Source organism: Zootermopsis nevadensis, unplaced genomic scaffold (assembly GCF_977971745.1).
Source record: "Zootermopsis nevadensis isolate Lab colony 2312 unplaced genomic scaffold, Znev_1.0 Znev_ptg000006l, whole genome shotgun sequence".
Taxonomy (NCBI): Eukaryota; Metazoa; Arthropoda; class Insecta; order Blattodea; family Termopsidae; genus Zootermopsis; species Zootermopsis nevadensis.
Genome location: NW_028259138.1, coordinates 1,113,430 through 1,136,029, shown reverse-complemented (window position 1 = coordinate 1,136,029; position 22,600 = coordinate 1,113,430). Strand labels below are relative to the sequence as shown.

The following is a 22,600-nucleotide window of genomic DNA, read 5'->3' as shown; positions in this document are numbered from 1 at the left end:
AAGAGACCGATAGACAAAATCATGTTGAAGGCACTGATTATTGTCTCGAAGAATGTGAATCGAGAATCACACAGTAGACAGCTGTGTGCGTGGTAGTATCAAGAGTGAACCGGAAATCATATCGTATCATATGATTTGAATTGGTCAAGTATGGATTAGAATGTGGCATAAAGTGGAATGTTTCACGTTTCATTTCTCTTGAGTAAATTCAACTTTATTAGCAAGTTTGAAAATATTAGTTCATTTTACGTTATACGTTTTTGTAAGTATCACAAGAATTTGTAGGTTTCTGGATGACTGTCATTTCCTACTCTCCCTGCAGCGATACGCTGAGTAATGGGTAGTCTAGTAAAACGATTATTTACGTATTACGTAACATGCATGTAGCAGCACAGCCGACTCGCATTACTGGCAAGATGTGTTACTTGTATATATATCGGACTTCGTGAGGTTGGAAGCACAGTTGTCAGGATGGACGGCAAGGGAAAATTTCAGTTTGCTATTGACAGAGGTGGCACCTTCACCGACGTTTACGCGAGATGCCCAGGTGGGAAAATTCGAGTTATGAAGCTTTTGTCGGTCGATCCCGCAAATTATCCAGATGCACCAAGAGAAGGAATCCGGCGAATTTTAGAAGAGGTAAGTAAAATATGTCATGTCAGTCTCATTTTCAAATGCTGCAATAAAACAGAATACATACTGCGCCAGGCTTGTTACTTGTTGCACGAGTTGGTTTGTTGTTGAAGGGTTTGTGGAAGGGGGGGGGGGTCACTACACGGCAGAAAGACTCTCAGGACAAGGGGGGGGAAACAATTAATAAGGAAGAAAGAGAAATAGTGTAAAATAGGATGTAAAATAAGTCTCGAACAGAAGGAAAAAATGAATGCGTATTTTAGTTCGCGGCGTACTAATATGTCGCCAACAATAAATACAGGTAGCCCTCGATTTGCGCCGATTTTGAAACCAGCAAGTCAAAAAGTGAAAATATATATTTTACTATTATTTTATAACGTTTTACAATGTATATCGTACTGATTCTTATACTAAATCGTAATTCTTACATCGCTGATTTTGAATAAAAATTATAAATACAGTCATCTCTGCAATTACGTATGTTTCGTTAACGCGAATTTGCTCAAATGAGATCGATGAATCGGTAAAAGCTGTTTATGAATTGCAAACTTTTGCATGTGCAAGTTTGCTCTTATGAAGTTTCATTCCTGGCGCTTTGAACTTTCAAAGGACTAATTTAATCTCTGCGGAGGTACCGGGGTTATTTTTACTACGTGATTTTGTGTAGATCGGCGTCTTATATGAATGCAACTATCGTATAACAGCAGAGATGACTGTACACATCAATCACATGAAAGAATCGCAGTCAATCGCGGGGACAACGAATTGCCGATTGTAAGTGTATAAAATATATTTTTTAAATTCCCTTTATTTTATTTACGTTATTTCAGAGCTTTAAATGTAATGCCATTATATTACTCGTCAATGTTTGGGTGTTGGGAACGCATGTCATTGACTTCCCATTGATTTACATTATAAAAGAGTTTCAATTTACGCCGATTCCGTTTACTCCGGTTCGTCCAGGAACGCATCCCCGGCGTAAATCGAGGGCTTCCTGTAGTTGATGTTGTATCCGAATAGTTGATGCGCAAGTAGTGAAGTGAACATTTAATTTAATTTAATTTTATTTACATGTAATTTGGTGTTAAAAGGCAGATTTGCCCATGAGATTTAAAGTACTTATTACATCTATTTATATAAAGTATGTTTAAAATAAAACTCCCCAAGGGCCAGGGATTAATATTGAAAGTCAACATATGCATTACACCAATATACCATTATATTTTATTACTGTCACTTTGTTCATTGGGATCGAACTACATGGTTTTGACATCATATGGCATTAGAACACTAAATAACCCACATACGAAAACAAACAAGAACATTAATACAGCAGAACATCATTCTAATGTAGATTCTGCCATTTTTATCAACATCTTAATGATTTTACAAGATGTTGATTATTAAAACAAACTGCTAGTGGAAATTTGTAAAACTTTAATGTCATATATTATAGTTATTTGGATTGAAAATATATATACATAACACATATCAGTGCCATTGTTTCCTTACTTTTTGATGTCTTCAGTATTCATTATATTTTCATTTGTTGTTTAACAATAGGGGATATAATCCTTTCAATCTCTCCATACCTAGGAGAGTGAGGTATGCTGAATAGTTTGCTGACATTGTAGTTGTCATTCAGAATGACAGATTTGATCCCTTTTGCAGGAGACAGGCATGTCCATGCCAGTCAATCAGCCCATTGATGGGAATTTTATTGATTGGATTCGCATGGGCACAACAGTTGCTACAAATGCACTGCTGGAGAGGAAAGGTGAAAGAATGGCACTTCTCATAAATAAAGGTTTCCGAGACCTTCTTTTCATTGGTAACCAAGCAAGACCAAAAATATTTGACCTGGTAAGTGTTCAATACTCCATATATGAAAATGGAGTATGAATTGGGTTATTCTGTCTGCCTCAGAGCACTAATTGTCAAGTGTGTGTTCAGATTTAGGAGTTACCAAGTTCTGTTTCACTCTTAGGATCTTATTAAATTCTGAACAAATTCAGTACCTAAGTCATTACAATGTCTTCTGTCTGCAGCCACTGGGTTGAGAAATAAAAATACTACTAATGTTTCAAAGGAGCCTCCTCAATCTTAATCACTGTAGAAAATGCATTGGACGGTGTTCACCATGAAATCCTTAAATGGCATTCAGTACCTAATTAATATTTTACACATGCAGTAAGTGTGTACTTGATCATATGTGGGACAATAATAAATTTGTTAACAAGCTTGGTGATGTTTGCTATGTTCTTGAGATCTGCTCTATTCTGTTGGCCAACTGCAGTAGGTTGCTTGCTACAAGTAAACATTCTGTATGTATTGTATATTATGTCACTGATGTTATCATGGATTAATGTTGGTCTTTTGTCTTCAAGGGCTATGTTTAAAATTGAGCTTTCCATATTTGATAGGGCTTTCCTCTTTAGCTTTTTTCTGCTGGTTTGTGTTGAAATACTATACAATGTACTTCTCACCGTTTTATGTATACTCTGTAACAACTTTGTTTGATAGCCATTTTACTTACATTGTTAAGTAAATTTAATTATTCCCCAGTTGTCTGTGGTTACTTCTCACTTTATTACTTTGCAACAGCTTTTCTGCATGATATTCTTTTAACTGTACCACACACATCTTATATTAATTAAAATTATTAACTTTTATTTGCATTACTAGTATTAATAGCATTACTTGTTAAAGTAGTTAATCATATAATATTGTTTTGGCTCTTGTTAGTGACATTCCTTTGAATGCTGATGTTTATATTTTAATATGTAAGATTTGAGGTTTTCACAGCGGTGAGTATGAAGATTTCTGCTTTTAATTAATCGTGCATGGATTATTTAAATTGTGGATTATCTGTACACAGTTTTTCACTTAATTTTTGTTACTTATTGAATTTATAAATGGTTTATAAAATCTCATGTTGTATTTATGAGCAGTCTGTTGTCTTTTTCACTGTTTGTGATATGGGTTTTTACCTATCATTTTGTAGGACAGTCTTCACATCCTTCAATCTGTTGTAATGGACTTATCAATCCAGAGCTTACCTCATGTGTCGCACTGCTACTTTTGTACTTTTATAGTGACTAAAAGTATGCTCATGTCAATTGCCTGTATAGTCCATGGTGTAATCAATGTATGGGTTCATAATGAGATAATTGTCATTTTCCTGTATTTTGTTTAATTTTCTTCTCACCAATAACCAAGATTACTGAATGTTCTTTGCGCATGACTGCATTTCATTTGTTCCAGGAAATAGTGACACCCAGTGTTTTGTATGAGGAGGTAGTTGAGGTGGACTGTCGAGTAGTTCCTGCGCTACCTGGACGGTGCATGTTGACAGGACTTGAACATGGAGAGTGGTCACATTGGCGTCATGTTACAGGAACTACAGGCGAGGAGTTACTGGTGTGCCAGGAGTTGAATCAGGACACACTAAGAAAGGACCTGATTATTCTGAAAGAGAAGGGCATCGACAGCATTGCAGTGGTTCTGGCACACTCATACACGTGTGTATAAGTGGTATATGAACCCATATTGAATCACTGACAAGGGAGTGGTCTGTTTGGTCATGTTGAAAGTTCTGAAATTTTGCTCATTTACACAGCCCAACATAATGATTGTACACAAAATTTTAGCTGCCTGTATGCTGTCCGAGGGTGCACAAAGTTGTTTAGAATTGGAATGTACAGTTCAATTTGTGCCACCACACATGGACATGATAGCAGTGCTCCTAGTGGTGGCGTGAATTAAAATGATAAGGCTGTGACAGACTTGAGAGATATATTTTTATATATACTGAATAAGTATGCACATAGGAAGCATACATTTTATATTAGGAATTAAGCAGAGCAAACATAATACATGTGAAAAAGTTCAACACAAAATTATGCATTGTATTTGTCAGAAATATGAAACATGAGTAACATGAAGATATCCGTCTTCTGGGTTATTGCGCTGTGTAGTCTGGTCGATGTTAACCAACGTATTCATCGCCCTGATGACGGAGGCAGTATGACCTCTGAAACGTTGGTTAACATCGACCAGACTACACAGCGCAATAACCCAGAAGACGGATATCTTCATACTCACCGCTGTGAGAACCTCAAGTCTTACATGAGTAACATGTTTAAAGCATTTTTTAAATTTTTACCACAAATATTGCATTAATGGTTTGTTTGCATATTCCTCTAGTTCACAAGCATATCTTATTCTGCTTGTCTTGTTGCACTGATCTTTGACCTCAGGTGTGTGTAATACCTGTGTAGTTTTGTCTGTACAGACAAGACAAAAAATTATATTTAATCCGAAGGTACAACTTACATCGATGCCTGGTAACATTCAGGATCAATAGATTTCTACATTCAAATACTTATATCAGATGAGAAGAGCATTCTACTACAGTGTATCCTCATTTTCTGAAGCACTGTTATTTATTATACAGGTTTTACGTATGTTGTTTCTATTTCCATGTTGTGGTTAGGCACTCAGAACATGAAGAAGCAGTAGGCCGCGTGGCAAGGCAGCTGGGTTTCAAACATGTATCTCTGTCACACCAAGTGATGCCAATGGTTCGTATAATTCCTCGAGGTTTCACAGCATGTGCTGATGCATACCTCACTCCACACATACACAAGTATGTACGTGGTTTTGCAGGAGGCTTCAAGGACAACTTGGCAGGTGTCAATGTGCTCTTTATGCAGAGTGATGGTGGTCTCACACGTATGGATACGTGAGTGCAAACAGAATTAATAATTTTGTAGATGCAAGGCAATGAAGAGAAGAAGCAAGAAGGCTGAGGTTTTCATGCTTCATATTTATGGTTTTAATTTGACAGCCAAAAAAAGAAAAGGATTTTCCTAACCATCAGTAACTGAATAATTTTTGTAACGGGAACGTGGGATAAAACGATAAAGCCACGGATTATTATTATTATTGTGAACTGAGAAAGCATCATGAAATGTTGACACATACAAATTCTTCTCAATCTTGTATGCATACTTATTTTAATTAATCTGTCAGGATTCTTTGATATTCCAAATTTCATTAAAATTTCCATTGTCATCCAAATACTGTTCATGCTTTTGTTCTAAAAGTTTTGCATCAAAAGACTGAGTGTTTATCATATTTAAGGCTTTGATGTGGGTAGAACAAAGTGATATGCATAACTTATTATTGGTTTTACTTACAATTTAATTAAGTTTTTGCATTTCACTTTCTTTCTTTCTCTCCTAAAGCACCCACTATAATAATTACTGTGAAAGTCTTGTGGTATTTGGTGGTATTTATTTTCTTGCAGTTTCAATGGGTCACGTGCAATATTGTCAGGACCAGCTGGCGGAGTTGTGGGTTATGCAGTAACAACATACAAGCAAGAGACAGATTTACCTGTCATTGGGTTTGACATGGGTGGAACATCGACTGATGTTAGTCGATTTGCTGGGGATTATGAGCATGTGTTTGAATCAACCACAGCTGGAGTCACCATACAAGCTCCACAAGTAATGCATTTTTGACACAGATATAAGCAGTTTTAAAAATATACCAACTAACAAAACCCTTAAGCCGCTTGTTACATTAAGTCTGAACTGGATTTTAACATTTTGGTTAATTGTGCTTAAGAACCAAAATAAGTTAGTACAGTGACTCCAGAGCACTTCTGTGGAACAGGATTGAACTGCTCAGGCTGTGGTGTTTGTCATATTGAATCCTGGAATAATATTACCAGATTTAGATGGCTGGTTAATTCACTTGGGAAGTCCAAGATGGAGTTTCGGAGAATTAGAATAGACAATACAAACCAAAAGTAATGAGTATATTTATTTTAGTCTCAGAGTGTTTATTATTACTTATCAAACTTTTAAATGTGAGCACATCTGTTTTTGGGATATTGACAACTTCAATTCTGGACTGACAAAAATATGGAAATGGAATTGAGAAATGTTGCATGGAAGCAAGAAATTCCGGAAGGAACTCATGATTCCTGATTTCCTTTAAATTCTTCTGTCTATGTACAGTGGTTGGCAGGAATGATAAAATTATACAGTTTTATTTGTAACATTTAAACACAAAGTTTCATACAAAATATGTCGGTGCATTTGTGATGTTTCCCTATACCAGGTTTCACAATTGTAATTGAAATGGTTCTCTAGTTATTGCCACAGTACTAAAAGATAAATATAAATTTGCACAGTTGACTTGCTGTTATTTTGCTTTAACAAGTATATTTTTGAAGGTATTTTATCATGAGTGGCTTGGCAAGGGGTTGAAATAACATGTTTTTGTCATATAATAATAAAGGTAAAGTTCTTGAGCTGAGCATCTACATGAAGGCTTCTACTCTTTACAAATAAATATGTAAATTGGTCAAATTTGTAATAAAATATTAGGATTTCAGGTTTTCATGGTGGTGAGTATGAAGATAGATGTTTTCTGGGGTGTAGTGCTGCGTAGTCTGGCTGAAGTTTACCAACGTTTCAGACGCAGCAGGCATCTCTGAGACTTCAGTAAACTTCTACGAGTCTGCATGGTGCTACAACCATCTTCATATAATCAAATTAATTTGCTCATTGCAGTGATTGTAGTAAAGTATGACAAGTAGTAGTTGAGCTTTCTGTGCTTGCAGCTGGATGTCAACACAGTTGCTGCTGGTGGTGGGTCCATGCTGTTCTTCCGTTCAGGTCTGTTTGTAGTTGGGCCTGAATCTGCAGGAGCACATCCAGGTCCCATTTGTTACCGCAAAGGAGGACCTATTACTGTGACCGATGCCAACCTGTGCTTAGGACGACTTCTGCCTGAGTACTTTCCTAAAATATTTGGTCCTTCAGAAAATGAGCCCCTGGATAAAGCAGCCACTACACAAGCTTTCTACAAACTCACTGAAGAGGTATGATTCTTATCATAATGTATATATGATCTTTTTTAACCATTTTGTCAGAGTTTATATAGTATTGAATTTCAGGTTAAGTGTGAGGGATGCTGAAATCTTGTTATCTGCCCCATTAAAATTAGTTTACCTTCATACATAAGCAATGGAAAGTCTTTACAGTCCACGACTGTAATCTTGAGACTTGCAAGGAATGCAGTAAGTCCGGATCGTTAAAGGCAGACGCTATCTTTCCTCCTTCACCCCACCTTCTCACCCCACAAGTCTCTAGATTACAGTCGTGGACTGTAGTTTTTAAAGATGTCATAGTGATCATAGCAGGTGGGGCTGTCTTAAAGTTGCCTTTAATAATTTCAGTAGAATCAGCGTAATGTCTAGGTGATGTGATGCTGATACCATCCACTGATTTTATTTGGAGAAAGTTTTCTAAACAACTTTACTTATATCAGATACATGAAAAAATCTCAAATATAAATGTTTTGAGGTTATTTTGGTTTAGGCTAAAGTAAACATAAGCAAAACATTTGTTTGATTGTTCCTTAAGGACTTATTTGTCATTTCAAGCAGACTGCCGAATATAAAATGGGTAATGTCATTTGGTGATGAGCTATGAAGATGATTGCATGTCAATTTGAACTACCTGTGGCTCATTGGTGGAATGATAACTGACAGGGGAAAAGTGTTTTTCTCCAAGAGAACCTTCCCCACCATAAATATTTTCTTCACTATTGTTATATGGACACTTCTGGGATTGATCTTTGGCCTCTGCAATGAAAGGCCATCATATAACTTGCCTTACCTATAGCACAGTCTGTGCTGAGAAAACAGCGAGAGTTTTATTGTCATGAATATCGGTCTGACCATGTTTCTCTTTGTGTTTGAATTCCAGATCAATAGTTTTCTTAGCAGCCAACCAGACACCAAAACCAAGCCTGCAATGACTGTAGAGGATGTTGCTATGGGTTTTATACAGGTTGCCAATGAAGCCATGTGTCGTCCAATCCGAGCCCTGACACAGGTACGGATTTATGTTTGTAAATTGATTTGTTATTACCGGTACTACTTACAGAGAACATTATTTCAATAACAATTTGTACAAACACCATGTGACACTTTACATAGGTTCCGTTTATACAACAGGCTTGATCTTCTGTTTCCTTTCTACGATCAACCTATCTCATTTAGTAATACCATCCATTTCTACTATAAATTTGATAATATAATGAATGAGGATGACAAATGACCAGGAGAGATTGTTGGCTGTGCTTTATTAATAAGTAAGAAATGTTCATAAACAAGTTTACAGGTCTTATATCTTGAAGTATGTCACTGAATGTCTATAGATAATACAGTGTCTTTGCACAACTCTTAAACTATTTTTCATACTAGTCCCCTGGAAGACTGAGACATTTATTATATTGCAGATGGTTTTCCCTATGTCTTGTTGATAGAGATCAGTGTCTTGTTTATGTAACCATTCTTTATATTCTCTCAATATCATTGTCAGTTTTAAGTCTGTGGCTGCCTATTGGAAGTTGCTTCAGCACTTTCGACAGATGATGATTATTTGGTGCCGGCTCAGTGTGAAGTTCTGATATTTTTCATTTGAACTTCTGAAAAGTTGCCAGGTTCAATGGCAGAGTGTGGTAATACGTTGTCATGGAGGAGCAAAACACCCTCACTGAGAAACATTTCATTGTTGTACCATAAGAAATTTTCATAAGGTGGGGATAAATTCAGCTACATTTATCAGGATCAGAAAGAAAATAACTGCACAGTCTTCTTCATTGGACCAATTTTTGAGCAGTCACCTTGATGAAATAATTTGTAGAAGCACTACTCATTAGTTTGCAAGAAACAAGCTGTGTTAAAACCATGATTAAAGGATTCCGTGTCATGCATGTAAATACGCTATATGTTGTTTGGTTTACAAAATGTATGTTTGACTGTCAATCTTGCGTTCTGGTTTGTGATGTCATGAAAACTGCAAGTCTCAGATATGTGCCTTACTTCTTGACTACTCGTCATGTGCTGTAAGAGAGCTGTGAAAGAATTATCCCCTTTCATCTCCAAAAATAATCATCACCGTAGAAGATGCTTGGTATAAGATCTCTAAACAGATAGAAGAAGTGTTGTACAAGACACTTGACAGACAAGCTAGGCCTAAAAAGATTATTTTTCTGCATTGACAGGCTAAAGGCTATGATACAAGCCGCCATGTGCTGGCATGCTTTGGTGGTGCAGGAGGCCAGCATGCGTGCTCCATCGCTAGGGCACTGGGCATGGGGACAGTGTTTGTACACAAATATGCTGGAATTCTTTCTGCGTATGGAATGGCTCTTGCTGATGTGGTGCATGAAGCACAGGAACCGTGTGCCAAGATTTATGAACCAGGTGAAATAGTTTTTGTTTCTGTGGACTAGCAAACACTGATTTACTTTCAGCTTTACCGGCTAGATTAGTTTGTGGAATTTATTGTGAGTTAGTAATTTTAAATTTGTCATTTTAAATCATATGTTTGGTGGGTTTATAGGTGACTTACTGCAATGGTTATTTTTGACTGTTATCATATCAAATAGTGATTAAAATCTAAAATAAGAAACTACTCTTATCATAATTTAATTTAATAATCATAATATAAATAATAATAATTAACAGATTGTATAAGTTACAGAGAGAATTAAAACTGTTTTAGAAGTAGTTGTCATGAACATGGTAAAAGAATGGGAGGAAAACAGATATATTAAGCAAGGTTTTGAATTTGAGTCTTTTTGGAGAAGGGATGTTAGAAAACCAATAAAAGAGTGAATTGTCCAAAGGACGTTTTAATAGAAGTGGAACAGGTAGTTGAGCGTCATTCTTGATGATTATTATTATAGGTAAGATTTCAGGTTATCATAACAGCAAGCATCAATTCTTACATATGGTATCTGTAACACTGGTAAAAATTTCCCATTTGTACAGATTCTCTCTGTAATTTCTTCTTGGATATTTGTATGTAAAGAAATTTTGTTATCCAAATACAAAAATTCTTTCTTCAGAGATTTTAAAGTTCATTTTATTGCTTGCACATGTGTATCCCAGTGCAACAACAGCTAGTATAAAGAAGGTCCCAAATTTTAGTCATTTACATTGATTTTAAGGTGTTAGCACATGCAGTATGAATTTGATATTTGAATGTTTTATATGCCACAATAAGAGTCACATAGTGCTAATCATGTAGCATTAAAATTTGACTAATTTTCATTCTATCTTGTGGCAGAATCATTCCAATACCTTGATGAGCGGCTGAATGTGTTGGCTGAACAATGTCAGGTGGAACTGCAGAAGCAGGGATTCAAACCTGAACAGATACACACAGAAGCATACCTGCATTTGCGTTATGAAGGAACAGATTGTGCCCTCATGTGCACTGCAGATTCAGACAGCGAAGACAAGACATGCAAACATGGAGACTTTCACAAGACATTCTTAGAGAGGTAAGGTCACTGAAAGTCATACATAGGAAGGTCTTGAACATATTTCTTATACATTAAACTAATCAGAGTGTACATGGTATTTAATGGACTTCTACAAAAGAGTGCCAATTTTTAATATGTATCGGTATAAACTGTTCGGCTGCATGGATGCAGCATACCCAATTTGTAATTCTGTGAAGTCATAATTACAGTAGTTGAAGTTCCTCTGATGTCATGTTGAAATAGAATGCTGTGATAGGGTTCCAAAAGAATTTTAGAGGAAACTGTTTTGATAGATATCTAACAAGGAAAGGTTCTGTTTTATCCAGAAATTTCCAGCCTTCATAGAACTTGAAGGTTTACAGAATATCAGAGTTGGACCCTATCCTGAGCCAGTTCAGTCCATAGTTGTAGGTGGCCTATTATGACAGCTGTACAAATCAAAATCTTTCTATCCTGTTATCTTTTATTGGGCTCATATCAGAGCTTGTTCTTTCAACGTGTTCCTTAATATATTTTTGAACACAGTCGTATAAAATCTTCTATTTCTAAATTTCTTTTATGGTCAAAGAAAGTCTGTGTTATGAAACAAATTTTAGCTCTTATTAATCTTCTGTGGTGGCAGAAAGTTAAAAATCTTTAATGTTTTGTACATTTTTGCAAGTTTATTTTATTTACTGCTTCATTACCTGTTGGACATCAAAGTAGATTGTGTTGTTGCTCCATTTGGAGAAAGTTCCACATCTTATCACAATATGCCACTAATGTGTGCTTTGTTCTAAAGGTACCAGTGTGAGTTTGGGTTTACGATCGAAGGCCGTGCAATTGTTGTGGATGACATTAGGGTTCGAGGTGTAGGCAAATCATTTGTTCATACAGACAGTCCAGTTCCTGCTGCAGAAGGACCACCAAGAGTTGACAAAGTAAGTTGATGGCAATGCTGTTTTTATGTAAACAGAAAAATAATTAATTTAGTTATTTCAGCTGAATATAAATAGCTATTATGTTAGTGATAGGGAGTCATGAGATGGTTATAATAATATTATTATTGAAAACAGGTCTCCCAAGTGGTTTCTTCCCTTCAAGTTTTCTGAAAAAATTTTGTTTGTGGTTCTTCTGTCCTGTGTGTGTTACATCTTCCACCCATCATCTTATTCTTCCTGATTTGTATGTATGTATATATGTAAATGGGCTGGGCATCAAAGTGACCCTTGCATGGCAACTATTAACTGATATTTGGCGCATCCTTGTTCCTCTGATCTGCCAGTAGGCTTGTTCTTGCGTAAAACATCGTATTTCACTCAGTGGAGTCTCATGAAAATCACCTGATACCAGAAAATGTCTACCCAAATGGCAAAATTACAAATCTGGTGGCCATAGCCTGGCCCTTCCCATACATCCCATGTCTTATGGAGTCCATGGTTCTTTCTTGATTTAGTCACATGAATGTTATTACGTGAAGAGTACAAAGTATGTAAGATTTGAGGTTTTCACAGCGGTGAGTATGAAGATTTCTGTCTTCTGGGTTGTTGCGCTGTGTAGTCTGGTCGACGTTAACCAACGTTTCAGAGGTCATACTGCCTCCGTCATCAGGGCGGTGAATAAGCCAAAGGGTTTGTGGGGCTAGGTTTCCGGCCCTACAAACCTAGCCCCACAAACCCTTTGGCTTATTCACCGCCCTGATGACGGAGGCAGTATGACCTCTGAAATGTTGGTTAACGTCGACCAGACTACACAGCGCAACAACCCAGAAGACAGAAATTTCAGTACAAAGTATGAATTTTCTTAACATAAACAGATGCAGATACTTTTTAATCATTGCTGTGAGATGTGATGCTTTGTGTCACAGGTGACTGAGGTGTACTTTGAGAAAGGTTATCATCGTGCTTCTGTGTATGTTCTGAGTGACCTGAGTGCTGGACACGAGATTCCCGGTCCGGCCATTATTATGGATAACCTGAGCACAGTTCTTGTGGAACCTGACTGTACTGCTTCTGTTACTTTAAGAGGGGATATCAAGATTGTGATTGGGTTGGGTGAACTCAAAAGAATTGGTACAGAACTGGATGCCATTCAACTTAGCATCTTCTCACATCGTTTCATGAGCATTGCTGAACAAATGGGCAGGTGAGTATACTGTGCAGAATATGACAAAATGGGTTTCTTGTGGTCTTTCTCATTCCCTCAAAGTGAATGAAAGCTGCTATATTAACTAAGATATGACTGTTTTTTCCATCCCTCTGTAGTTATCATTAATGTAATATTTGTCCCACTCTGTCTTTCTGTGTTGTGTTACCTCGTAAGTTCTGCAGAACTGCATAAGTAGCAAGTAAATAGGCAACCAATTTAAACAATAGAATGCATTTTTAAATATAATAACTTTTATTTTTGAACACTTCCTATTTTGTGAGAGTGAAGAGACTGCCGTCAACATTTGAATTATGTATGGGAGCCCAAACTTAGAAATCTCTACAAAACAGAAATTTTATTTTGGGAATAGCAAACAATTTTGTCTTGAAGCAGATTGAATATTTGTATCATTCCTAGAAACTAAATGTATATATACTATTGTAATGCAGATTATAGTAATTTTTCAAATGTTAGGCCTATAAAACTTTGTACACGAGTTGAGCAGTGTGTTTACTTCAAAAATTAATCTTATATCTTTCTCTGTTCTCTTCAATGACATGATGGGTTTTGTCCATTGAGAGTTGATACTGGTATTCTAAGTTGTTTTATGAATACCGACTTCGTATGTAGAATTTTTCTTTCATGTTTCTATCATATCTTATCAAACATGCAAATTTAAATAAAATGGCTGCAAGGCATGCAGCAGGCTCAGCTAACATTTTATGATGATTAAATTCTTTATTTTAACTTGCTGGCACAATAGTTAATAAATAAATCAATATAAGAAGAGAATACAATATGACCAAGAAATAAACATACCAATGTTAGCAAAAGTATGTATTTACCATTTGACAGATTTTAAAAGAATATGAGAGCTTTAGTTCTGTAATAACGCACAGATTGGCAACATAATGTATCAGGTGTCACTATACCAAATTAAACATTTTTAATATCTAAACCATCCCATCAGATTTAGAGAAAGAACAAGATACAGTAAATTCCTAACATATTCAGCCATTATAAAGATTAAGCCAAAGCAAACATGTGGAAGGAAAGATTATGTTTTATAGATAAACGATGTTCCCATTTACTGTTATGAATAAAATATAAAATAATTATTTAGCCTGTCCACCGTAGTGTCAAGCAAAGAATAATGATTACCAGTAAGTAGAAATCCAATCTGTGTACATTCTTCACCATAACAGTAACAATAACAAAAATAGCATCAGATAACTTGAAGACAAAACCACATTGGAAAGTAAAGTAATGCTTGCAATATAGCAACCAACTCCTCAGAGTAGCCAATGGCTAACCAGTCAAGAAGTGGCACAGAATCTGGTAAACACCAACTGTTTCCGACTATTTTATTGGTTGTGTTGTTAATTTCTTCATTATTCCTAAATTCCTTTTACAGTCCCAACAAGTATAGCTGTTCTACTCATTAATTTAATATGTTTTTTTTATATATCCATGGTTTTACCATACCAGATCTTCTTCATTATAATTATGCCCTTTTTACTGTAGAATTTTACAGCGGACCTCAATATCAACAAATATCAAGGAGCGGTTGGATTTTTCTTGTGCCTTGTTTGGCCCAGATGGCGGTCTTGTGTCTAATGCTCCACATATACCAGTGCATCTGGGATCTATGCAGGAGGCTGTCCAGTATCAGGTAATTGACCACTCTCAGCAGGGAGTCAATCGGGATTTCTGCCATCTTCATTTTGCTAACATGAATGTAATTTGCTAAGTATGAAGAATAGTGCTTCATTGGACCTAATATTTATAAAGAGAACATGCAAGTGCATGCAATACATGCAAAGTACTATATAATACATGTTTTCTCTCAGGATATAAATAAAAAATTGCCTATAGCAAATATAGCCTGATCAAGTTAAAACGCAAAGCAATTATACGGGCTCAGTACTGCCAGTATCAATAAGAAATTAACATTTCAAGGTAAGTGGTTTCATTACAGTGTTTTAAGAGCAGTTCTTTACCAAAGGTCTTGAGTTCAAGATTGGTCAGATCTAATGAGGATTTTTCGGTACGTCTCTTCCTTCCCTCACCTCTGACAAAGGCAAAACTTTGTGAATGTGCTGTAGAAAAATGTGTTTCTTATGTTTCTCCGCCTCAAAATATGTTGGGGAAGTTGGAAAAGACCTGTTGAGTTGAGGAATTAATAACAACAGAGTCAACATTTTGGTTGTTACAGATGCGATCACTTGAAGGTGGTTTTCAGGAAGGTGATGTCATTCTGACCAACCACCCAGCTGCCGGAGGTTCACATCTCCCTGATCTTACAGTTATAACACCTGTCTTCTATAAGTGAGTGCCTTACAGTTCTTAAATTTATGCTTTTTGTTTTCTGTGCATGGGGTGCATAAATTAAATGCTTAAAAAGAAAGTCATGTCATCCGTCTGTCTCTCAGTCCACTTTTCATTCCTTTTTATGAAACTTGGTATGGATGGTCTGCTGTAAAGCATATTGGATGGATTTTATTTAGGTTAGCATTGGTGGACTGTAATTCGTGCTTTCATGAATTTCAAATTGAAGTTTATTATACTTCTCAGAAGTTAGTGTTAAGCGGCCCATCCATGTACGAGTCTGACTTGCGAGTCTGGCTCGGCAAGCTTGGCCTGTGAACCGGGCTCAGATATATTTCACCACACATGCATAGCAGACTTGGCTCGTGACACCCCACCCACAAATGAGTTTGGCCCAATGGAACCCAAGCCGAGCCAGTCTTGTACGTGGATGGGCCGCTTTAAGTAAGTGTCTGTGACATGTGGCCAGGAAAAGTCACTTGCTGCACTACAAGTAGACCAAAGAATGTTTTGCTTATTTGAATTTGGTGTAAACTTTATTGATAATACTTTATAACACTGGAAGTTATAAAATAGTTAGTAGTCACAAAAAAATACTGCAGACAGTGGAAAGCAACAAAGAGATGCGTGATAAATATTTATGTAACTCATCCAATGTACAAAGTTTAAAAAAAAACACCATGCTGATTAAAGTTTTGTATGAAACCATCATGCATATTTAACAATCTTTGTATTTGGATTTTGGACTTTTGGTTACCTATGTTATGTGTTGAAGATTTTCTAACATTTCAGTGAGAAAAATGTTAGATGAAGTGACATTTTGAGCGGATACTTGGTTCAAGTCCTGCCGTTGATGAGTTTTCTTGAATTACTTTATAGTTTGTTTGAGTCCCTTTATGTGAATCCTGCAGTAGTACTTTGAAATAATTACTTCCTGCCTAGTCCTTTCACTTAACCATACAAGATAATCCTCTTATCTCATTTGATCCTAAATAATCTGTACATTTGCTACAGCATCATTATAAACGTATAATCCCTCCATTAGCACAGTATCCTGAAAGCCAGGAATTAGAAAATAAAATGCTTGTGCTTATAGGGGTGAGAGCAAACCTGTGTTTTTTGTGGCGAGCCGTGGACATCATGCAGACATTGGGGGCATCACACCAGGGTCGATGCCACCACACTCTAAGAGTCTGATTGAGGAAGGAGCAAGTTTTAAGAGCTTCTACTTAGTGAAGAAAGGAGTGTTTAATGAAGCTGAATTAGTGGAGGCGCTAATGGCTCCAGCCACAGTTCCAGGCTCCTCGGGGACACGGAACCTACAAGACAATTTGTCTGATCTTAAAGCTCAGATTGCTGCAAATCACAAGGTACTGGCTGTAATTTGTAGAAGTTACAAATTACTGATCTGGAAAATTTACAGCCAGTCGCTAATTAATAGAATTAACTAGATAAATACAACGGTTCTAAATATGCACTACTGTGTTCATTTTTTAATTTAGTGCATTCTGTTGGCACATAAAAATACAAAATTATTTTATTATGTTTGGAATGATGAGTTTAGTCTGACTGAAATAGTTATTGATTATTGAAGTTTTACTATGTCTTTTATTAGAATATAAATTATCTTTGAATTTTAACAATTTAATCAGTAAAAAAAAATGGTCCAAATTTGATTCCAGATGAAGTGTAAGAAGTCTGGGATATGTTGTGGTAGTTCTGGTCATGAAGAATGTGAAGATGAATCACAAGAATTGTCAGTTTTATCTTCCATGATTTCTGACACAATTACCTTTCATCAATTACAGTCAATCTGCTACATCTTATTTCATGTTACATAATGGCAGCATTAGATGCAGTTTTGTAAAACAACAAAATATCCAACATCCTATCAAAGTCGTTAAACTTTTTATAAGGCGGTTATGTGCGATGATTATGTTTTGGTCACAACTGACGAACAAACTATTATGAGAAATGATGAGGTTCCCACAGCAATCAAGATGTCGCTGTTGATCTTCTGGGCTGTAACTCTGCGTGGACTTGTATGTGGATACATACGTTTTGGAGGAACATACTGCCACCAGCTTGAACTCTGAAGATAGAGGGCAGTGTCTTACTCTGAATTGTTGGTGTACAACTGCGTATCCATACAGTGTTACAACCCATAAAACCAACATTAATATTAAAAAATATTTTTTCGTTGAAATCATCAGACCATCCCCAAGTTTTCAAGGAGCATGTGTTTTTATTAGTTTACTTGTGAGGAAATTGGGGAGCTACATTTTGGTAGCGTAATCCGGTCATGAAAACTAGCAATGGCTGGTGGTTCATTGTGCTGACCACACGTCATCCTATATCTTGTTGGATGATCGTTCACCTCTGCTTAGGCATGTGAACATGAGGCCAGCAGTCAGCTAGTCGGCTTTGGCTCTCAGAGGGCTGTTATGCCACGGATTATTATTATATCTATAATGTTGGGACTCTGAAATGCAACAAATACCTCTGTCTGCAGGGCATCAGCTTGGTCGCAGAGCTGATAGATGCCTATGGCCTTGATGTAGTGCAGGCGTATATGCATCATATTCAGGCCAATGCTGAGGTGGCTGTGCGGGACATGTTGCGAGAGATAGGGACAAAGGTTCTCCAGCGTTCTGGTGGAAATGAACTAGAGGCTGAGGATTACCTGGATGATGGATCACCCATACGACTCAAAATCAGCATTGACATTCAACGAGGAGCAGCTGTGTGTGATTTCAGGTGCAGTTTATTTTGTTTGCAGTTGTCAATTTCTGTATACAATATTCCTAGTAAATGTAAATTGAAATTGTGTTTGTGCCTAAGCTAAGGGGACACGGAGGAAAAGTTTCACTCATTCTTACCAAGGAAAGAGTTCCTGATATATATTGACTAAGTAATTGGGTAGATACAGAGCAGGACAGGATGTGGTGACATAAAAACACTTCTTCTTGCTGGAAATTAAACCCAAGTGCCTAGCGTATAAACAGCTTTTTTGAATATGCTATATTTTTAGCCTAATTTCCGTATTTTATATATAAAGAAAGAGTGGCTTATGCTGTAATAGATGATTTACAAAACCTGCAAGCTCCAAAACAGGGCATTTTACAGAAAAGCCAAAGTATTACTAGATAATTGTAGGACTTGGGAATTATCATATTTTGTAAATTAGTATACAGTAAATGGTTCCCAAAAGTTGAGCACAGAACAGCAGCCCTTCTTTGAGAAAATTTAAATAAAAAGTAAATCGTAGCAAATTTTGGGAGTAAAAATGAAATGGTGAAGTAGGCTTTATAAGTTCTTTTCAGAATTGTTCTTGAGATTGAAAGTGTACAGCATTAATTTTACCGGCAACAACAGGAACAATAACTTACTTTTGATGTGTGTGCAGTGGCACCGGCTGTGAGCTGTGGGGCAACTGTAATGCTCCAAGGGCCATAACACTGTCTGCTCTCATCTATTGTCTGCGTTGCATGGTGGGGCATGATGTGCCTCTAAACCAGGTAATGGCAGATTTGTGTAGTGATAATGCTATAAACTTGAATTTAGAAATTTCCTGATCTTTTGCTTGTTCTGAGGTTTCCGTAGTTTTCTCAGTCTTTTTAGACAAATGCCGGGATAATACATCCAAGTATAGACTATGTGTGTCTCATTTTAAATCCTTATCTATTCACTAGTCATGATATAATCTCTGCAGTTGATACAACATAATTTAATACACAAGAAGAAAAAAGGTGAATAGGTTAAGCACCAACATAAGCTGTGGTAACAAATATTGATATAGTTTCTCAGACAGTACAGGTTAAGTTTAAATTATAAAATAAAATTACTCCTAATTTCTAAAGACAATAAAGTTTTGTCACAGATTTTTGAAAGTTTCATTGTAAAAGGTATACTATTGTTTGTAGTAACTATAATTTATTGTATAATGATAGAAAATTCATAAGCTGCTTATCAAAATCAGCAAACTGTGTGTGTGTAAAAATAATTTCTATCTGAAGTGAAAATTCTACATTGCATAATGTATAAACATTTAGATATGTTGATGAATATTAATTTTATAAACATTTTATGTGTAGGGCTGCCTGAATCCAGTAAGAGTCATCATTCCAAAAGGCAGTTTGCTTCATCCGTCAGATACTGCAGCGGTTGTTGGTGGAAATGTGCTGACATCACAACGCATAGTTGATGTTGTGCTAAAGGCTTTTGAGGTTTGTGCAGCCTCTCAGGGTTGCATGAACAACATCACATTTGGAGAGGAGAAATGGGGCTACTACGAAACAGTTGCAGGGGGAGCTGGAGCCGTAAGTTCAGAATTGTAAAATATTTGAAGTTTCCATGGTGATTGTATAGAATGAAATATTCTTGGATGTCTGGATGCTTCAATACAGAACAACAATTCAGTATTTTAGAGACTGTCTCTGCCTCCATCACCTTGAACTTCCTGTAACATTTTGTAAACACTGGTGAATTTTTTCCCAGTTTTATGAAAAAAAATTTATCGATTTTCTGTTCATAACAATTTACGACCTCTTTTTTGGCAAACAAGAAAATAGTGCAACTGCAAAACCATTACTGCAACCACAAACTGAATTCCAACAACAGTTTGACACAAAATTGATTAATTATGTAGTCTCATGATCGCACATGCCAATTAGTGTTGCCAGTTGCAGTCTGGTTACATGTCGCACCCTTTATACGTTTAAGCCTCTTCATTGTTTGGGAAATGACCATGAGATTAATGGGTGGTGACAATTGATCACTCGTGTGAAGTAAATGATGTAATTGCAGGGACCCACCTGGCATGGGCATAGTGGTGTTCATACTCACATGACCAACACTCGTATCACAGATGCCGAAATTCTAGAACGTCGCTATCCGGTTGTTCTTCGCCACTTCAGTCTATGGCCAGATTCAGGAGGTTCTGGTCGTTTCAGAGGAGGCGACGGAGTCGTTAGAGAACTCTTGTTTAGGCGTCATATCATGCTTTCTGTTCTTACTGAACGCAGGGTGTTCCATCCATATGGTATGAATGGTAAGTTACACTAGCATGTATTCTTTGTATTGAGTGGGTACAGTTGTTGTGAATGTGAGTGGAGCATTCTACAGTTTTAATAGGCGAAGAATGTGTCAACTTATACTGAAGTTTTTCTGTTCTTTGCAGGTGGTTCTCCTGGAAAAAGGGGTATGAATCTGATTTTGAAAACAGATGGCAGGATTATCAATCTGGGTTCAAAAACAGCAATTGCCACTGAACCAGGGGTAAGTGAAAATGAATATTCATGCTTTGTTGTCATTGTATAAACAAATGTTTGTTAATTTAGTGATTTAGTAATCATGCTTAACCATTTAAGAGTTATTTTCTCTTAATCATATATTGAATTTAACTCATGTCTTCAAGAAAACATGTTACATCTGCTACCAAAAATAGTCATCTTGATATTATTTCCCACCAAAATTCTGTATGCTACGTGTCCGGTCCATCAGAGCCTCCTAGATTTCACTATCCTTATTATGCCAGGTGACCTGTACAATTCACGCAGCCCCACGTTATGTAATATTCTAAATTCCCCACTTATTTCATCCTTCCTATAAATTTTGTAAAAATTGCGCGTGAAAGATTTTTAAAAACATTGTTACATATTTGTGGTTGTTTGGTCTATTTAGAAACAGTTCAATATTTTTATACAACTAATGTATACAAAATATCTTTCACTTCAATTGAATCCGTCAAAATTGGATTGTGCATTATAGTTGGGGACACACAAAATTTGGGAAAGTGTGGTAAATTATAATGGAGGTAATACTAAGTTTTAGTAATGGGTTTATAGGTGCTTCAATTGCCAGGATTTTTCTCACCTAACCCAAGATGAGTCACAGTCAGTTTCTGAAATTGGGTGTGTGTGTATATTTGTCTTGAGCAGGTTGGCACAAATGTTGACTCAGATCAAATTAGTTTCAGTCTCAAAACTAATAATTTATATTAATCTAACGTCTGCTCTCATATTTTGGTGGTTCCATGTTAGCAATTGGTCTTGATTGAATATGTTCATAGTTTTCTCCTTCTAATTCTGAAATAATCCCTGGAGTAGCCTGTGACTCTTGAACTTCCTATTCCAAGAAATAACAGAGCTATTTTCAGATACAATGTTTTTCTTTGATCAGTGTTTTGTGATGGAGTTTTGCGTGTGTTTGCAGATGCTGTATTACATTTTTTGCACATGTTACAGGATGTGTTCCGACTGCTGACGCCTGGTGGCGGTGGTTATGGGAGGCCAGATCTTGTGACATCATTTGCGGCAGATACCAACCAGAAACAACTGCCCACGTTCATTGAACGAGGTAGCGTATATGAATACCATCGTGCTCAAGAATCTGTGTAAAGTCATGAGCTACTGCAGAAGATCTTTATATCCTTTTGATTAATAATATTTCTAGTAAACTGCTCGATGTTTTGGAGGTCATTTCCTCTTTTCACATAAAAATTAAGTAAGAATTTTAGGAACTTTTTAAATGTGCTGCTGTGGCTGATGCAGATGGGCCATTTTGTTTTTATGTTCTACATAGCTACAAAATTCAAAGACTATACAATCTTTCGTTAATTTAGTCTGATAATAAAGGATAGAAGGACATGACATGCTCTGTAACTGAGCAAGGATACGTGTATATGCATATTAGTCAAAGGAAAGGTAGAGCGATCATTTAAATAAAATATAAATATAAAAATATATTTACATAAAATATATGCATTGAAGATACGGGACAAGGACTTGTACAAACTGTCCTAGGTCGGTATTCCTAAAATGATGCGTCGTGTGTGCTGTAACATTTAAAAGTACTCCGTTTGAAAATAAGTGCCTTGAAAAGTTAGTTACATATAGGCCTTCTGGGACCCACAGGAATTACCAAAAAATGTAGTTTGTAAAGATGACTTTTAATCATAAGAATGTTCAACTCTTGCATTTTCAAGGATAATTAGTTGTAATATTTTTCATATCATCATCATCATCATCCTTAAAAGATTTTAAATATAAGTTCTTGTTCTTGTTCTTGTTCTTTTGTTTTTATAGATTCTAATAATAAGTTTAATAAATTAAACTGCCTTATGAAAAATTAATTAATTCATTGAGTTTGCTAC

The 22,600-nt window shown here is 36.3% G+C and overlaps 1 protein-coding gene across 3 annotated transcripts; it reads left to right on the top strand.

The window, feature by feature from the left end:
- Nucleotides 1–22,511, top strand: LOC110828027 (5-oxoprolinase). 3 transcript variants are annotated; one of them, XM_022060303.2, is made up of 21 exons: nt 1–262; nt 388–639; nt 2,305–2,496; nt 3,898–4,154; nt 5,129–5,377; nt 5,945–6,146; nt 7,271–7,531; nt 8,421–8,549; nt 9,724–9,925; nt 10,794–11,010; nt 11,774–11,912; nt 12,839–13,116; nt 14,644–14,791; nt 15,335–15,447; nt 16,544–16,817; nt 17,960–18,204; nt 18,854–18,965; nt 19,542–19,766; nt 20,254–20,497; nt 20,627–20,724; nt 21,693–22,511. In XM_022060303.2, exons 2-21 carry the CDS (start codon nt 472–474, stop codon nt 21,843–21,845), a joined length of 3,906 nt encoding a protein of 1,301 aa, XP_021915995.1. In that variant the 5' UTR covers nt 1–262; nt 388–471; the 3' UTR covers nt 21,846–22,511. The 3 variants fall into 3 exon arrangements, with proteins under 3 accessions (XP_021915995.1, XP_021915987.1, XP_021916006.2); XM_022060295.2 differs by having other exon boundaries at nt 1–639; XM_022060314.2 differs by lacking the exons at nt 1–262; nt 388–639 and adding an exon at nt 1,303–1,407.
- Nucleotides 22,512–22,600: the final 89 nt, after the last annotated feature.